Raw genomic sequence first — 15,860 nt, forward strand, 5'->3', positions numbered from 1 at the left:
GGTTAGTGCGGATTTACCAAAGTCACACAGTAACACAAACAAAGTAGAGATGCAAAATAATATTGGCATGTCATCGTTAGCAGCCAACATGCTTTTTCTTATTTTGCACAATGACTGAATATTACATACATCGAAAAGCACTCTACTTCATGTTTCCATTTGCTGGTGGGCCATCACAATAAGAGTATGCATAATATGATGTTCTACTACAGAAGAGACTTGATGATCACTAAAATAAGGCGGGGAAAAAAAGCGGATTTATCAATATTTTAGTATCAACTATGAGCCAAATAAGTTGTTATGTATCAGCAGAAATTCAATATTGCACATCCTTTAAACATCCGACTTATTGAGGCAGCAGTAGACCAACAACTCCTGTGTTCTGTGAGGTAAAATTCTGTTTGGTCAAAGCAGTCCGGTGGCTTTGAAGAGAGCGATAAAACGGCTTCAGTTTCCCATCAGAAATGGTTGTCTGACAACAAGGTGAAGCAATGAAAATATTTTGAATATAGTGGACACTTAAACTGATATTGATTTTTTTTTTTTTAGGTGGCTAAAATATGTTTTGGTGCAGCCCATGTCCACAGCAGTAGGGCGTGCTGACCGCCATCTACTGTATGAAAAATATAGCAGTCACACACATCTAAAAACAGTTTATGGCAGGTGCTGGACAAATAGTAATAGTCGCATTAAAAAAATTGATTTTTCAAAAATAAAACGACTATTCGAAATTCGAAAATCGTGACCCATCCCTAATACAGGTGAAATACAAAGTCCCCCTGAATAAACACATTTTATATACAAATGCATGTTATAAATCAATGTATGTTAAGAAAAACACGTGTATATATGTATATATATATATATATATATAGTATATATATGCCATCTTCTGAAGGCACTGCCAAACTAGTACCTCGTGCAACCTCACTTCAAAAAATCTGAACTATCCCTTTAAGGTTTATTTCCTCTTATGGAAATCAGTTCATTAAAAAAAAAAGTCTGATCAAGACACATCCATATTCTTGACACTGTAAAACAGCAGATAAACTGTCACATGGCTGCAGTATCGGCTGCCAAACGCTCAGTCAAACATTAAACCATATGTGAGCCTGTTGTGGCTTCTCATCGCAGGCGCCGAGCAATCAATAAGCACAATCAGAGAAGTGTTAAGGGGAAGTACCGGGTGTGAAATAAAAGGTCTCTGGAGAGAAAACATGTCAGCGCTTATCAGATCATACTCTCTCATCAGACGGAAAAAACACACACACACTGAAGCACACCCTTGCGTCTTTATCTTTTTCCTCATTTCTCAACCTTAAGTTTGAGTGTGCACATAATTTCACACATTCCACCGCTCTGTCCATGATGACTATGATAATTGGACAGGTTTCATCTGTATGGCCTATTAACATTTTAAGTACGTCAGAAGGTCTTATTGAAGTCAGGTAATTAGAGCCCTTGTTCTGGCTCTGATGTGGATCACTTTAAAGACCATTTGACTGGAGCAGCCTCCGAGGCCACTGGTTGATCATTAGGAGCAAGGATACATCCCTGTGGTTTTGTTCCTTGCCTCCTAACCTCGTGCCCTTTCCTTAGCCGTGATAACTGAGCAGCAGGGAAGCAATGCAGCTGGAACAACTGCAGACGTAGGTCAGCAGGCACACAGTGAAGAGAATGAGTCAAAGTGACACAGAGCAAAACTTAAGATACTGTCAGTCACTCAATGACAGCCTTTTGATGAGTTCATCTTCCTTTTTCCTTGATTATATCTGTTGGTTGTTAACAATAATTAAGAACACAAGCCAATGTGTAAACATGAAAAACCTGTCTATGTAGTTCATACTGTCATCCATGAGGAGGAATTCTTCGTTGGAAAGCACAGAGTAGGTTGGGTAACCTTTTTCCAGGTAATACTTTATTAATCCCCCTGAGGGGAAATTTAATTTTTTCACTCCATTGTCATTAACACACAGGTCTGAAATACACACATGCACACACAGGACCTATACATGCACAAAGTGGAGAGATGTCAGAGTGAGGGGGCTGCCTTGGTCAGGCGCCCCGAGCAGTTGGGGGGTTCAGTGCCTTGCTCAAGGGCACCCCGGCAGTGCCCAGCAGGTGAACTGGCACCTCTCCAGCCACCAGCCACGCTCCATATTTGGTCCAAACGGGGACTTGAACCGGCGACCCTCTGGTTCCCAACCCAGGTCCCTATGGACTGAGCTACTGCCGCCCCAAAAATGGGTAAAGCATACCCGTATTATCTGACCTTTAGATAATCTTTCTGGCACACAAACACTGCAGGTACATTTATGGTTTGTTTGTTTATTTTTGGTCAGTACATTTTGAATTGGCCATGTAACACACTACGTGCTCAGTATCAGAAAACGTCCTCTCCGGCTGGCTTGAAGAGGAAGTGCTTATATTTATTTTTTATGCACCAGTGACTAAAATTCAAAAGAGCTCTATTTTTGGTTTAGAGTTCTGAAAGAGAAGAGGAAGTTTACTTCTCTCTGTCAGTAATGTTCTCTTTTGTTCATAAATGCTGGTTTACATATGTTCAGACCAAGGCTGCAGCTAATGTTATTTTCATTATGGCTTATTTCTTCTAACATGCAGTTAATTGTTTTGTCTGTAGTGGAGACATGTCTTCAAATGTCTTGTTTTGTTGGACCAAAAGTCTAAAATCCAAAAATGTAGTGTTGAAACACTTGCTTGGTCTTGGTCTTGAAACCTATCTCAAGACCTCTTTTTGAAGGTCCTGGACTCAACCACATATTTACTTAGTCTTGTCTTGGAGGACTCAGGATTTTATTTGGAGACAGGTCAAGACCACAACTGCAGGGATATCACTAAATTGCCTGTGCAAAAAAACAGAAGTGTTGAATAATGCCCACAAGCCTTGGGTCTAGGCATTCATGTGGATGCCACCTGGCGCTCTCCACCCATCCAAACACCATTGCAGACCAAGTACCTCCCCTTCATGGCAATAGCACTCCGCAATGGCAGTGAACCCCCAGCAGGACAGTGCACCACACCACAAATACTGCTCAGGAATGGCCTGAGGACCGTGACAAAGAGCTCAAGGCGTCAACAAGACTTCCAGATTCCCCAGATCCTAATCTGGTTGAGCATCTGTGGGACGTGCTGGTGCCCCATCTCACAACCTGCATGACTCAAAGGATCCACCGCAAACACCCTGGTACCAGACACCACACAACACAGGTCAGAGCCCAGTCCAGTCCAAGGAGCACCCACTGTTGATTGGGGCTACCTCTAGGGTACTGGCACATCACGCAAATACTCGATTCGATTGGGATGTTGGGAGTTTGGAGTTCTTCACATTACTCGGGCTATTCTCGAACAATTTTTGCAGTGTTGCCTTAAACAGGTGTACTTGTTCTGCGACGCTGTTTGGGCAGGTGGAGCATGTCAAGTAGCATCCACATGAATGCCACAATCCAAGGTTTTCCAGCAGAATATAGCACTGTAAGGGAATTATCAATGTTATTCACTTTACCTATCAGTGGTTTTAATGTTTTGGCTTAGTGGTGTATACAGTGTGGTAATAAAGGAGGTAAATGAAGAGGAATCTTTATTTGTTTCCTGTTGATGTTTTTATGGGAATGTGGATCTTTCAGGTCCATTTGACACATTTCACATTTTATTGCAAGTGTGCCCTGCAGTGTGAAACTCAGACTGTTCTGGTCTTTGTCATGACTTGGTCTCAGTTTACGTCAGTCATGTCCAAATCAACTGTGGCCCTCTGACTGATTTGAAACTGTCTTTCATAATATACTTTAGAATTAACAAAGTATTGGTCAATCAAGCAAGATCACTTCGCATTTTTTTTTGATTCACCTCACAATGATGGCAAAACAGTCATACAGTTTGTTGACATGCACCAAGAAGGAACTACACAGGCAGAACTAATGTGTTTTCATAGACAGACTATAAACAATCAAACGGACAATTACCTAATACCAGTTAATGCCTGCTAGGTAGCAGGCATGGCCTCAGCAAAGGAGCGTCAAGAATGCGGGGTCACCGCTTTGAGGAGTGGTGGGAAGTCAAATACTCTTTCACTTATGACACAGTTGTGTTTGTCTCATTTGTATGTGATTTGTTTTAATTCAAATAATCCATATGATGCAAGAAGCAACTGGCCCCGAGGTATTTTCACATTATCTAATCTGTCTCCCATTCAAAAAAGTTTCGACACCCCTAGTTTAGGTTCTCTTGACTACAACACTGATTCAGTGTGTAGTTATACTGTATGAACAGACAAAAACAGCTGGAACCAAGAAAATGTTTTTTTTGTTTTTTGTTGTTTTTTTTTTGCTTAGAAATTGAATCCGTTTGATGATCTATTAATCGTTGAAGGTATTTTTAGTCAGTCAGCTAGTCACTAAATTATTTCAGGTTTAGTTCAGACTAATTTCTACTTGTATTATTAGGCTAGAAAGTAATGCATCAGATTCAGCTTGGGTGGGATCATCAATGAAGTCTTTTAATTTAAAACTCAACTTCTAAAGAGGGTTCAGTCATGTGAATGAGCTGGTGTTTGTTATGTCGATCTTATTGTATCATTGTTTGTACTTTGAGCTGTTTTGTGTCTATTTTCCTGTTTAAAATCTAGGGTCAGACATTGTAAACTAACTTTATTTTAAGTGCTGTGGCACTGAGCATTGGTCTGTGCTATACACTTGTCCCTTTAAGAATAAACGTATAATAAACTGAATTAACATAAAGCATTAGTCAAGGGTAGTGGTGCCATCTAAAATAAACATGTTCCTATTTAATATTCCTATGTAAACACAGCTATATTTCTGCTTAACCATCCCACCCTCAGACATATAAAGTGATGAAAACATGCACTAAACTCCTGAGTAGCATCCTCGAGAGAGACAGAGAAAGATAGAAAGGTGGCCGGGGAGGGTCCAACCACACAAACACTTGGGTCTGAAACTAAACAGTTGCGTGGCGTTGCATCAGGTGTGCGCTCATTATCCCTAGTGGGGCCACATGGAAAACAAACAGTGTTAATTAAATCCCCTCTGCTTGTTAGGACTTGAGTACATTAGTGCCATACACAGAGTACATTGCTAATATAGTCCCTAACATTTAGAGGGATAGATGGGGGTTTTATGGTCGTGGTATTATCCTCAGTGGAGCACTTGGTCGTGAAATATCCCTTCAGTCCACTGTGTGCCCACCCCCACATTTTTGAGTTCATTTGCCTCAACCCATTAGTGTTTTACACCAGAGTAACATTTGAGGTAAAGATTATTTGATAAGGCTTTATTTTTTTTATCCTAATTACCTTGATTTCCTTAGAGAACGTGCTGTAAAAACTTTCCTAAACTTTCTTGTTCTTTTCTTTCCAAATTTACCAGAACTGACTTTGTCTTGATTAAGAAAACAGCTGCGGTTTCTTTTTTTGGATGTCTCTGACTTTTCCATTTTCGCCTGGCATTTGCGTGCACTTTTCAGATTGTCCATGAGCCCCGAGGAGCACAGTGAGTTCTGGAGAAAGGTCCAGTTCACAGTGGATAAAGACGTGGTGAGAACAGACCGCAGCAACCACTTCTTCAGGGGAGAGAACAACCCCAATGTGGAGATCATGAGGTCAGACCACTTCTCTTCATTTCCCATATCCTTCCTCCATTTTTTTTTTTTTTCAGCGCTCGCGATGTCTATCTCTGCCTCTTTCACCTTCTCTCAATCCATCCTTATCATTCCCATTCCTCAGCCCACCGCACAGGCGTACCTATTCATTTCATATTCTGAACCCTGGGGGAGCCGCAAATGAGTTTCATGCTTTATTGACTCTGACTAAGCCGTCTGAGCACTTTTGATGCATACTCAGAGCTAATGGCTTTCTAAACGAGGAGCAAGAGGATTTAAATAGCATATTAGTTTAGTGACTCTCATCGAGGCTCCTGGTATTTGTCTAGGTATTATGTCTTATGCTGTGTCTGGGGCAGGGTGATCCCAGCGCTGCAGATGTCCAGATGCAGAGCACTTATCTCGTGCTTCCTCCGTTATCTCACATCTATTGTACAGAAGATGTCACAAATAACTTTCTCCGGGTCATTCGGTCTAAGCATGTTAATTGATCTGAAGATACTTGGAATCATTTTTGTCTTTAAAGGAGCAGTGTGTAAGATTTAGGAGGAGGATTAAGTGATGAGGACTGCAACCAGGTGAAACTTCTCCCTGTTAGAATTCCTTCGGTGTTCATTGTTCAGGAGGTTTTTACTGGGATCCCAGTTATTCACAGAGGTCTCTAACTCTCCAAATCAAACAGAGGAGGTGATTAAGACAAGTAAAAACACTGAATAAAGCAGTTTCACATCAAACATGTCCATGTTTTTCTAACTATGAAGGCCACAACAAGCCTTGTCAAGAGCCAGTGTTTGGTTTCTTCGTTTCGGGCAACTTGCCGATCTCCTTAGATGAGAACCTGCTCCCTATGTAGATATAAATGGTTCATTCTAAGGTAACAAAATGCAAGACTTCCTATCTTTAGGTTATTATACTCTGCCGGTATGTCCTAAATCCTACACACTGGACCTTTAATTTTCCAAACACATAACCACTGCAAAGTCTGCTTCCACTGCTGTATCCTCTTAGTTTTACAAATGACATCTATTTTTACTGTTAATATTTCACTGATAACAATAAAAAAGTCCTCAGGGTTTTCCCTTTGTTTATACAAGCCTTACTAATGCATGAGGACTGCCAGGGAAGTTTACTTCAAAGTAGTACCCATATACAAAAAAAAAAAAGGGAGAAAACAAGAAAGATCATTAATTAGCTCCCTGGTTACCAGAGGAGTTGGCATAGCAACCGCTTAAGCAGGGCTCGTCATGTTTTTTCTGGGCATTACCAGCAATGCTGAAACACATGTTGGATCATTCAGTATTTGGGTGGGACCATACTTTTCAGTGGTTTGGCTTGGCTGCAGGGTCGTGAACATTTCTATGCAAGAGACTGCCAAATGAAAAAGCTTAAATGTTTATGACACACTATTGCTATATGGTATTAGATGTTCTGTTTTCACGCTGAGATATAACAACAGCACTAAGATGTCCGTGGCTGTTCTCGACCCAGGCGGATTCTGCTCAACTATGCAGTGTTTAATCCAGACATGGGCTACTGCCAGGGCATGTCCGACCTGGTGGCCCCCCTGCTCACTGAGATCCAGGACGAAAGCGACACCTTCTGGTGCTTTGTCGGCCTCATGGAGAACACCATCTTCATCAGCTCGCCGCGTGATGAAGACATGGAGAGGCAGCTGGTAGGATGTTTCTGTGTGTGTGATGTCAGGTTGTATAATAGAAATATAAAAAAAGCTGGAACTATGCTCCTGCAGAGATCCACATGAAGGCAGCAGTGCACTCCATCAGAGGTGCTTGTTAGATGTTCGAATAGCTTGGGGACGCCTCCCTCCCCTACACATTTCCTCTATCAGAATTGTGGGAGCTTTGTCTTAGCATTTCTGTAACTTTCTTACAACGAAGTGCAACACTATGAATTCCTTCCAGGAGAGAAGTAGTCTGAAAATATGCACCGTTATGCCCATATTTTAATAGATCTCGTCTCCCTTCTCTCTATGTCGGCTGGTGTATCACTTACCTTCAAGTCCGTTTTAAAGCTATACACACATTTGGCTTCCCACATGTTCACACATCATGTCAGACAAACGAGTCCTTTTCGAGCAGAAAACGACACTAACCATCTTTGCAAACCTATGCAGGGAAGGGTGTTATGGGTAACTGTAGGCAGTGCTGGGCAGTAATATTACTTTTCCCAGAAATGAGTAGTGTAACAAATTACTAATAAAAATTCAGGAATGAAATTACAGTTACCCTAAAAACAAATATATCGTTACAACCCTACTTTTGTTGTCAGCCCTCTACTGATTTGAAATCCAATAATCAAATCCTTAAATCATTCGTAATCATCGCATACGCACTAACGAAGCAGTGAGCTTGGTAGATGGAAACGCTTACATCCAGCAGCTGGAAATATTCCCATTACTTTAATTTTGTGGAGATTAAAGATGACAGGAACATTGTTGTTCCAGGTAGTCGTACTAAGACTCTTTCAACTGCGAAAAACACGACCTCAAACCTCCTAAAACACAGACTACAACCGACAGCTCAACAACGTGAAGCTCCTGGAAATACACCCCACCAAAGATGAGCCCTCCTCGTCTGCAGAGTGGGCTGTAGCCCTACACTGGCTAAACAACCAAAACTGAATTTTAATCGCGGACAGCAGCTAGAAGCGACCCCCAATTTTGAGGAGAAAGGACGCAATTACAGATTTTGTGGGATGTAACGGAAACGTAATATGAGGAGTAGTGTAATAAATCACTATTGGCAGGGAATGATAAAGGAATAGTATTATATTTTTTGAGTAACAAGCCCAACACTGACTATAAGTTGAAAGGCTACGGAAAGGCTGAGGATACGATGCACACACCTCTCAGATCTCAAAACATGTAGTACGGACCTGTGCATCAAGCAAGCAGACGCATTGATCCAAGTGAGCTTTTAGTTGAGTAAAGAAAATGAATTCCTCTTCAACACATGTAATATTGTCTATAGTTTATTTGGATCCCCTTAGCTGTTACCAAGGCAACAGCTACTCTTCCTGGGGTCCATAATATATTGATGTTGCATACATATTGAAGCCCATTTTGTTATCCCATCCAGTTATGCTTATAAATCCAAATTCCTCTATATTTGTAAATGTTTCACAGATGTTAAACTGTCACTGGGGTGAATCTGATTTCAGATTGTGGTTTGCTAAACTGGTAAACCCTCAGTGTATACAAGTATAAAAGAAAAACACATGCAAGCGTGTCCATTTGACACCTGCGTATGTTTGCTTACGTGCAGCCCTGAGAAGCACAATTCTAGCCTGAGAATACTAAAAATCTCTGTAGAAAATGTTTGATTGTGTATGTAAGACGGCTTGTACCCTCTTTAACCCCCCCCTTCCAGATGTACCTGCGGGAGCTGCTGCGCCTCATGCTGCCCCGCTTCCACCAGCACCTGACCGGGCTGGGGGAGGACGGCCTCCAGCTGCTCTTCTGCCACCGCTGGATCCTGCTCTGCTTCAAACGAGAGTTCCCCGACACCGAGGCTCTGCGCATGTGGGAGGCCTGCTGGGCGCACTACCAGGTCAGGGCAAAGTCCGAACGCCTCCTTTGCATACACAAGTTTGTAAGAAAAACTTTGCATAAACGAGAGCACAGAGGCACTCGGCTGTATTGTGTTTCACTACAGCACCACATTTTGGATTGGATTTTTCGGGAAGCATGCAGAATTAGAGAGTTAATAATGTCTGCAAAAAATGTTATCCCTTTAAAGCTGTCAGCGCAGACTATTGTAATCCTCCTAAATACCTATAAAACGTCATCTTACGTCTCGGTCTTGAAGAGGTTTAATGGTTTAATTTAACAGTGATTAGTGATCCTTTTTAGGAGAGATTCAACATCATAAAATCCAACGTTTTGATTTAGTTAACTTTTAAATGTTTCTAAAAAGCACCACAGCTTTACAAATGTATATTGTAGAAAGTAGTAGAACAGTTAAGAGTAATTAAGCACATGGAGGTTTTACATCTGCACTAGTTCAAAGATCTCACATATAAAACAACATTAAAAACATTTATCAGTCTTACAGCTTAATGCCATCTGTTCAGATTTGCTGTTAGAGGTTCTGATCCTCAGCTGCAGGTGCTGATAGAGGAGATAGCAGAGTGAAACCCACGGTTACCACAGTTATGAAATTCCTGGAAAAGTTATGACATTGTAAAGACTGTTTCTCAGGCCTGGAAATGGTTTTGAACTAACAGAAGTTTTTGTAAAACTTTTGAACATACAGTGTTTGGGTTTTGGTTTAAAACATGTTCATAAAGATCCTAAAACACGTTGAACGTCAACAGGAATAGGTCCCATATATTACAGATTTGAATCTAGTGCTGTGCTGCATGACAGCGTCACTCGTATCATGTAATACACCTAGACCAGACTGGCATCATTGATGAGGCCGCGTCCCCTTTTGGGTCACTGATCCACTTGGACAAGGAACACTGACAGGATGATGGCAGTGAGTATTAATTTAAGTTATCGCAAATGTCAGGTTTAGGCAAGGTCGCAGAACAATTATTAGACATGTCTACAAAACAAAAGTTTCCTTAACGAAAATGAAATGCATAGAAACTTCAAAATTATAATCCAAACACATGTCAGATTGGATTGAAATCTACAGGATCTTTGATTTTCTATCCCCCTAAAAAGGCCGTGGCCTTAGCATTTTGTGAAGAAAGCATACGTGCCTGTCTGGTCTATTAGCATATGCAGCTAGTTGGCGGCAGGAATGTCAAATGAGAGGAGAGTTAGCAAGCATTAGCAGGTTTTCTTTGTAATTTATTAGTCTATAAAAGCAATACGAGCATATGCAAACAAAATTTACAACCAGTTGAACATGAAAAAAAAACTAATAGTATGAGTAATAACATAAATAAAAATCAGCCCATAAAATAAGGATAGAGACTAAATATCAAATAAATAGATTGTGCATACAAGGATGTTGAATCATGACATACATTTAGAGACAGTGTGCGGCTACTGGTCATGCTACAATGTGTTTCTACTAGGTCTAATGTTGGAGACACATACTAACCATTTCATCCAATTCTCAATAAAGAATTCCTTCTGGGTTCTCAAATTAAAAGTCGTTCTCTCCATTACATAAATATTAAATACTAAGTCAGTCCATTAATCAGTAGAGGTATTTCTTTTTTAAACCATTTCCTGGTTAGGAATTTCTTACATGACATCAGTAATATTCTCAGCAGATATTTATCCTTTCTCTGCCGTTTGACTTCTTCTAAACTAATCAGGTACATCAGTTCAAAATTAAGGGTTATTTTGGTTAAAAACAGTCAACAAGGAGTGACGGAGGGGCACACCCAAAAGATATGAAAGTGATTTGCTTCTTTGTTCCCTACATGATCGCCAACAGTGTGTCTGCTTTGAGAAAGATTTTTTTCTGGGCAGCAGTACCAAAGTAATACATTACATTCATGTTAGCAGGTTTCTAATCCACAAATATAAGGTCTTATCACTATATAGACCAACCCATCTTAAAGTGCTTGAATATAGTCACGGAAATGAGGTAAAATATTGTGGCGAAGTTAAGGCAAAGTTTTGAAACTTTCTTGGTTAAGATGTGTGGTAACTCTGTAAACCTTGGTTTAGATAGCTGAATGTAACGTAGACAAGGAGCAAGACTGATATCTGATTCTTCTGTGAATGGGCTTAAACAATTTTTCAAATACTATACCCTCATGATCTGCATTTTTCTTGAACTGGATTTCGCTGTAAATTTTGCGCTTATGTGTTCTTTGTCTTTCCTTATGGTAATCTTCAAATGCACTCAGCAAGAGCACAACTACATAAAGAGATCTGTCATTATCATGAAGTCCTAAAACACTGCTAATTAGCAGATAATCCCTCATTTGTCTCCCAGTATTGACCTCCTCACCAACCTCTTTCTGTCTCTTCATAGACGGACTACTTCCACCTGTTCCTGTGTGTGGCCATCATCGTTCTCTACGGGGAGGATGTGACAGAACAGCAGCTCGCCACTGACCAAATGTTACTTCACTTCAGCAACCTCTCCATGCACATGAATGGGGAACTGGTGCTACGCAAGGTATGCAACAGGAAGTGCCCTTTGTTTTCATGCCCCAATGTCACCTGTGTGCTCCCAAAGTAAATGGGCATCAATTCATCTTCAAGTGTTAGAATAATCTTTGGTATATGATAATGCTCATTACAATTCTTCCACCGACTGCTGCGTTTTATTTAAATCAAACCGGTGTTGTGTTTGCATTAAGTAGATCTTCCCCGTGCTGCAGCAAAGCATCCCTGTCATACTGTAACCTGCCCTCAGAGGCCTTGAGGTGCTAAATGGGATGCTGCCATGCCATGCAAAGGATTTATGATCTGCATCCCTGCTACTGTGTCTGTGCCTGCGTCCTCATGTTTATGGATGCTGTGTTAGTGCTGCTGCAACCACAGGCTGTGAGTTCACGTTAGCATGCAGCTGGCATAACTCCTTTTGTTGTTGCCCGAGATTTTGCAGCCGATGTGCGCCGGCTTTTTAGCTTTAGGTAACGCATGGCATTGCTGACCATGACATTGTTTTGTTACCAGCGTCAAGGGCGTAGGTTATATTTAAGCGTTGGTGGGGACACATATGAAGCATGGGGTCTCGAGGTCCTCCACCAGGAAATTCTGAGCATTTCATTTCCTGCATTCTGGTGAATTTGTTGTGCACCAATTTATGGTGGAAATGTCTTCATTTATGTTAAGAAAAACACAAAATTCAAATGACAGGTGACAATTCAAAATATAAAAATACAATGGAATATAATGCAGTGAGGGCATTCTGTCTGGCTTTCAAAAAAGCCCCTATCAAAAAAGTGCCAGTGGAGGATTTTCTGGACCCCCAGCAGAGGTGTGGGATAAGCCTTGAATGTCCTCAAATCCTATAAATGCCCCTGCGTACACCTGACATATGAAAGGTTGCTGTGCCTGTCCCCTGGCCTCCTGTCATTTTGCAAAAGTGGCCCCTGAGCAAAGCAACTCGAGCATCCCTGGTCAGGGATATTGGTTTATTTTAATGTTTCTATCCACTACGTTTGATATCTGCAACAAACTGTTTTGCATTCACTGATTATGTTTCCTGTCAGTCCATAGTTCCTCTCACTCTGTTACATATTTTAGTTCATGTTGCCATTTTCGCCCTGCTCTTCCAGGCCCGCAGCCTTCTCTACCAGTTCCGCCTCCTACCCAGAATTCCATGCAGCCTACACGACCTTTGTAAACTGTGTGGCCCGGGGATGTGGGACAGCCGCTACATCCCCACTGTGGAGTGTTCTGGGGAACACCCAGACTCACAGAGCTGCCCCTATGGAGGCACCTCCACCCCCCAGCCCTCTTCACCCTCCCTGTCATCCACACCATCGCCCTCACCGAACCCCACCCCCACGCCTCCGCTGGAGGGCAAGAAAGGCTCCAAAACCCGGGATATTTTCACCTTCCGGAAACAATCCTGAGGTGGAGGCTATGGGGAGCTTTGCTGGTCTTGGCTCATGTTGGTACAGCGACGGTTTGGATCCATCTGCTGGATTCCTCAACTATTTGCCGCCCTCTGACTCCTCTCCCCAAAGTCCCTGCTTCTAGTTTCACCATCTTACTGAGGACTTTTGTCACTTGATCCTTTTTATGTGGAGCAATGTGGAACACTGCCTTACCAGAATGTTATTCTGTAACATTCAGCGTCACGTGAATCCGCGATGAGGACGGTTTGCTGTCGGAAGTCAAGAGGCTGCTTCCTTCTTGGAGCAGAATGGACAATCACCAGGCGCTATGTTGGTCTGGAGCTACTTCAGGTTCAAGTCTGCTGCTGGCTTGGCATACTTCCACGGGCTTTGTGGGCAGGGGTCACATCAGGGTCTGAGGCAACCGGGCTGAAATCGTGCAGACTCTGACCGCGGGTCAAATGAAACTGGAGATTCATTCACAGGACTTGAACTTGAACTTTTAAGAAATGTTCCCGTGTTCTCACAATGGAATATTTGTGTGAATCTCAAATTACATGTGCATATCTCAAGCCTGAGCAGGACATTTTTAACATGAAATCCAAACCCTCGGTGTTAACAAAGAAACCTACAAATAGGCTTTTAACAAATTACTGGTACTTTTTGTTTGATTTCATTTTTAAAGAGGTGAATGTTTGCGTTTATATCAGCAGTTACAAATATTTAGCAATATATCCTTGCATGAGCGATTCTTGACATATAAAGGGCACAACATGTTTGTTGGAAAACACTCAAGCCCAAAACAGAGGTAAGAATGTGTTTACATGACAAACACTCACATCGTGATAGGGCTCTGCATATTTCCTCATCAGATTGCGGTAAGGAACGTTTTCACAATCTGTCTCTGTTAAGTATGGTGTTTCCCGACAGGCAGGAGGAAGCTCTGCGTATGTTTCCTTCTGATAAAAGTCAGACACAATCCTTCATGTTACCTGTCGAGCAATAGGAGCTTAGTCATTTACACATGACCATTAAAAGATATAGTTTCCAGTGTGAGGTATTGGATTGATATGACAGCACTGTCTGCCAAAGAAAGAATAGATCGTGTTTTTATCCTGACAGAATGATCGACAAAGTTTTGTCTTCTGTGTTGAACCATGTTTAGACAGGGTTGTGAAAAATCGTCAGCACAGTGTTTTGCTTTGTTTTCCCTCCAGCATCCTCTACACCTTCACCTTAAAATGAATGACAGCGCACTATTAACACTAAGAATCAGTCCACATGAATGTATCTTTTTTTTTTTTTGCTTCTTCTCATTCAACAGTGTGAAAATGTTCAGTGTGTGTGTGTGTGTGTGTGTATAAACTGGAGTGACCTCTAAACATCTGGTAATGAGTTGGAGAACATGGGCCTCCCCCACTGACCAATCTCTTTAATTATAGCAGTCATCATGGAGAGAAAAAGAGAAGAAAAGTAAAGCTGTCTGTTGGGACTCTTCACAGGAAAAAAAATAGGAGAGATGGAGAGTAAAGAGACAATTTAAGCTTTGCACAGGGACACATACTGATCCGCATCTTGCCTCTGTGATTTGCAAGTCCCAGATGTAAAGATGGTCTCCACTCTGAGGCTTTTCCCCGAGAGCTTTTGAGTGACACTCCTGGGTGCTGAAAACATCTTCAAATTGCTGCTAAAATGTAACATTAAGACCTTCAATCAGCCTCCCCTCCTCCTCTCTCTGTCTCTCTTGTGGTCTCTCGCGCTCTCACTCAGCGAGCAGTCTCTGCAAATGACATTCATAACTGCTCCTTTTCTGTTAGTTATCATGTGCAGCTGCTTGCTGGAAATGCCCGCAGAGTTTTGAAGATTGGGTGGCTGCGTGGAGACGTGCAAAGTCAGAGATGCACAATGGGAAAGTAATCAAACTGTGTATGTATGTGGTGTGTGAGTGTGTTTGTGTGTGTGTGAGAGAACTCCTGAATTCTATCAAAATCCTCATTGAAACCACATTGTCTGCACAGGCACCGCAAGTCACGAGCCTAACTAATGACCACTCCTATTTACAGGGGTTTCGACGAGTCATCACTGAATGTACAATGTTGCTGTTGATCTCTATGATATGTTGATGTATTACTGTACACATCTCAGAGAAAAAGAGCCTATTCTTATTCTTGGTATTAATAAAAAATCACAGGCATACTTTCAAGAAAAATCTCTTGAACATGTTTTACTGAACAACTGAAGCATTTATAAATGCCTTTCTGACAATAAATGACTTGTGATTGTGATCCGAGACCAAGTAAAGCAATGCTGGGATTTACAGAACCACCACCAAGACTTTTCATCATTAAACACTGATCAAGTAATAACATAAAGTCTGTGTATTGTTTTGTAATCTATTAAGCAACCGTAGATGTCAGGATTAATATGGAAAGATGATTAAAACAATTTATTGAATTGAAACAAAGCACATTTATACCAAAAAAATATCAATGAACTTTCCAGCATTATATGATTAGGTTGATGTTATTGTAAATATGGGAAAAAAATATGCAAAACCAAAAATAAATGGAGGTATTTATGGTACAGACACCTTTAATTTTGCCACCAATAATAAGGTAATATTACTACTAATGGTGACCAGTTTGCTCCACCTTACTTTGTAGAAAAAGATATTTGTCCACACCCTTTTTTCCCTCCAGTCACCAAAGTTTTTTGGAGACATGGGT

General features: G+C 41.3%; 1 protein-coding gene across 3 annotated transcripts in view; it reads left to right on the plus strand.

Annotated features, from left to right (window-relative positions):
* The window catches only part of tbc1d16 (TBC1 domain family, member 16), a 38,395-nt gene extending 22,906 nt beyond the window's left edge, over positions 1–15,489 (plus strand). For all 3 annotated transcript variants that reach the window (XM_050068631.1, XM_050068633.1, XM_050068632.1), the window contains 5 exons: positions 5,497–5,631; positions 7,120–7,306; positions 9,021–9,200; positions 11,595–11,741; positions 12,850–15,489. In XM_050068631.1, coding sequence (XP_049924588.1) covers positions 5,497–5,631; positions 7,120–7,306; positions 9,021–9,200; positions 11,595–11,741; positions 12,850–13,149 — 949 coding nt within the window. In that variant the 3' untranslated portion in view covers positions 13,150–15,489. The remainder of the gene's footprint in view (positions 1–5,496; positions 5,632–7,119; positions 7,307–9,020; positions 9,201–11,594; positions 11,742–12,849) is intronic.
* The last annotated feature ends 371 nt before the right edge of the window (positions 15,490–15,860 follow it).

Source organism: Epinephelus moara, chromosome 18 (genome assembly GCF_006386435.1).
Source record: "Epinephelus moara isolate mb chromosome 18, YSFRI_EMoa_1.0, whole genome shotgun sequence".
Lineage (NCBI taxonomy): Eukaryota > Metazoa > Chordata > Actinopteri > Perciformes > Serranidae > Epinephelus > Epinephelus moara.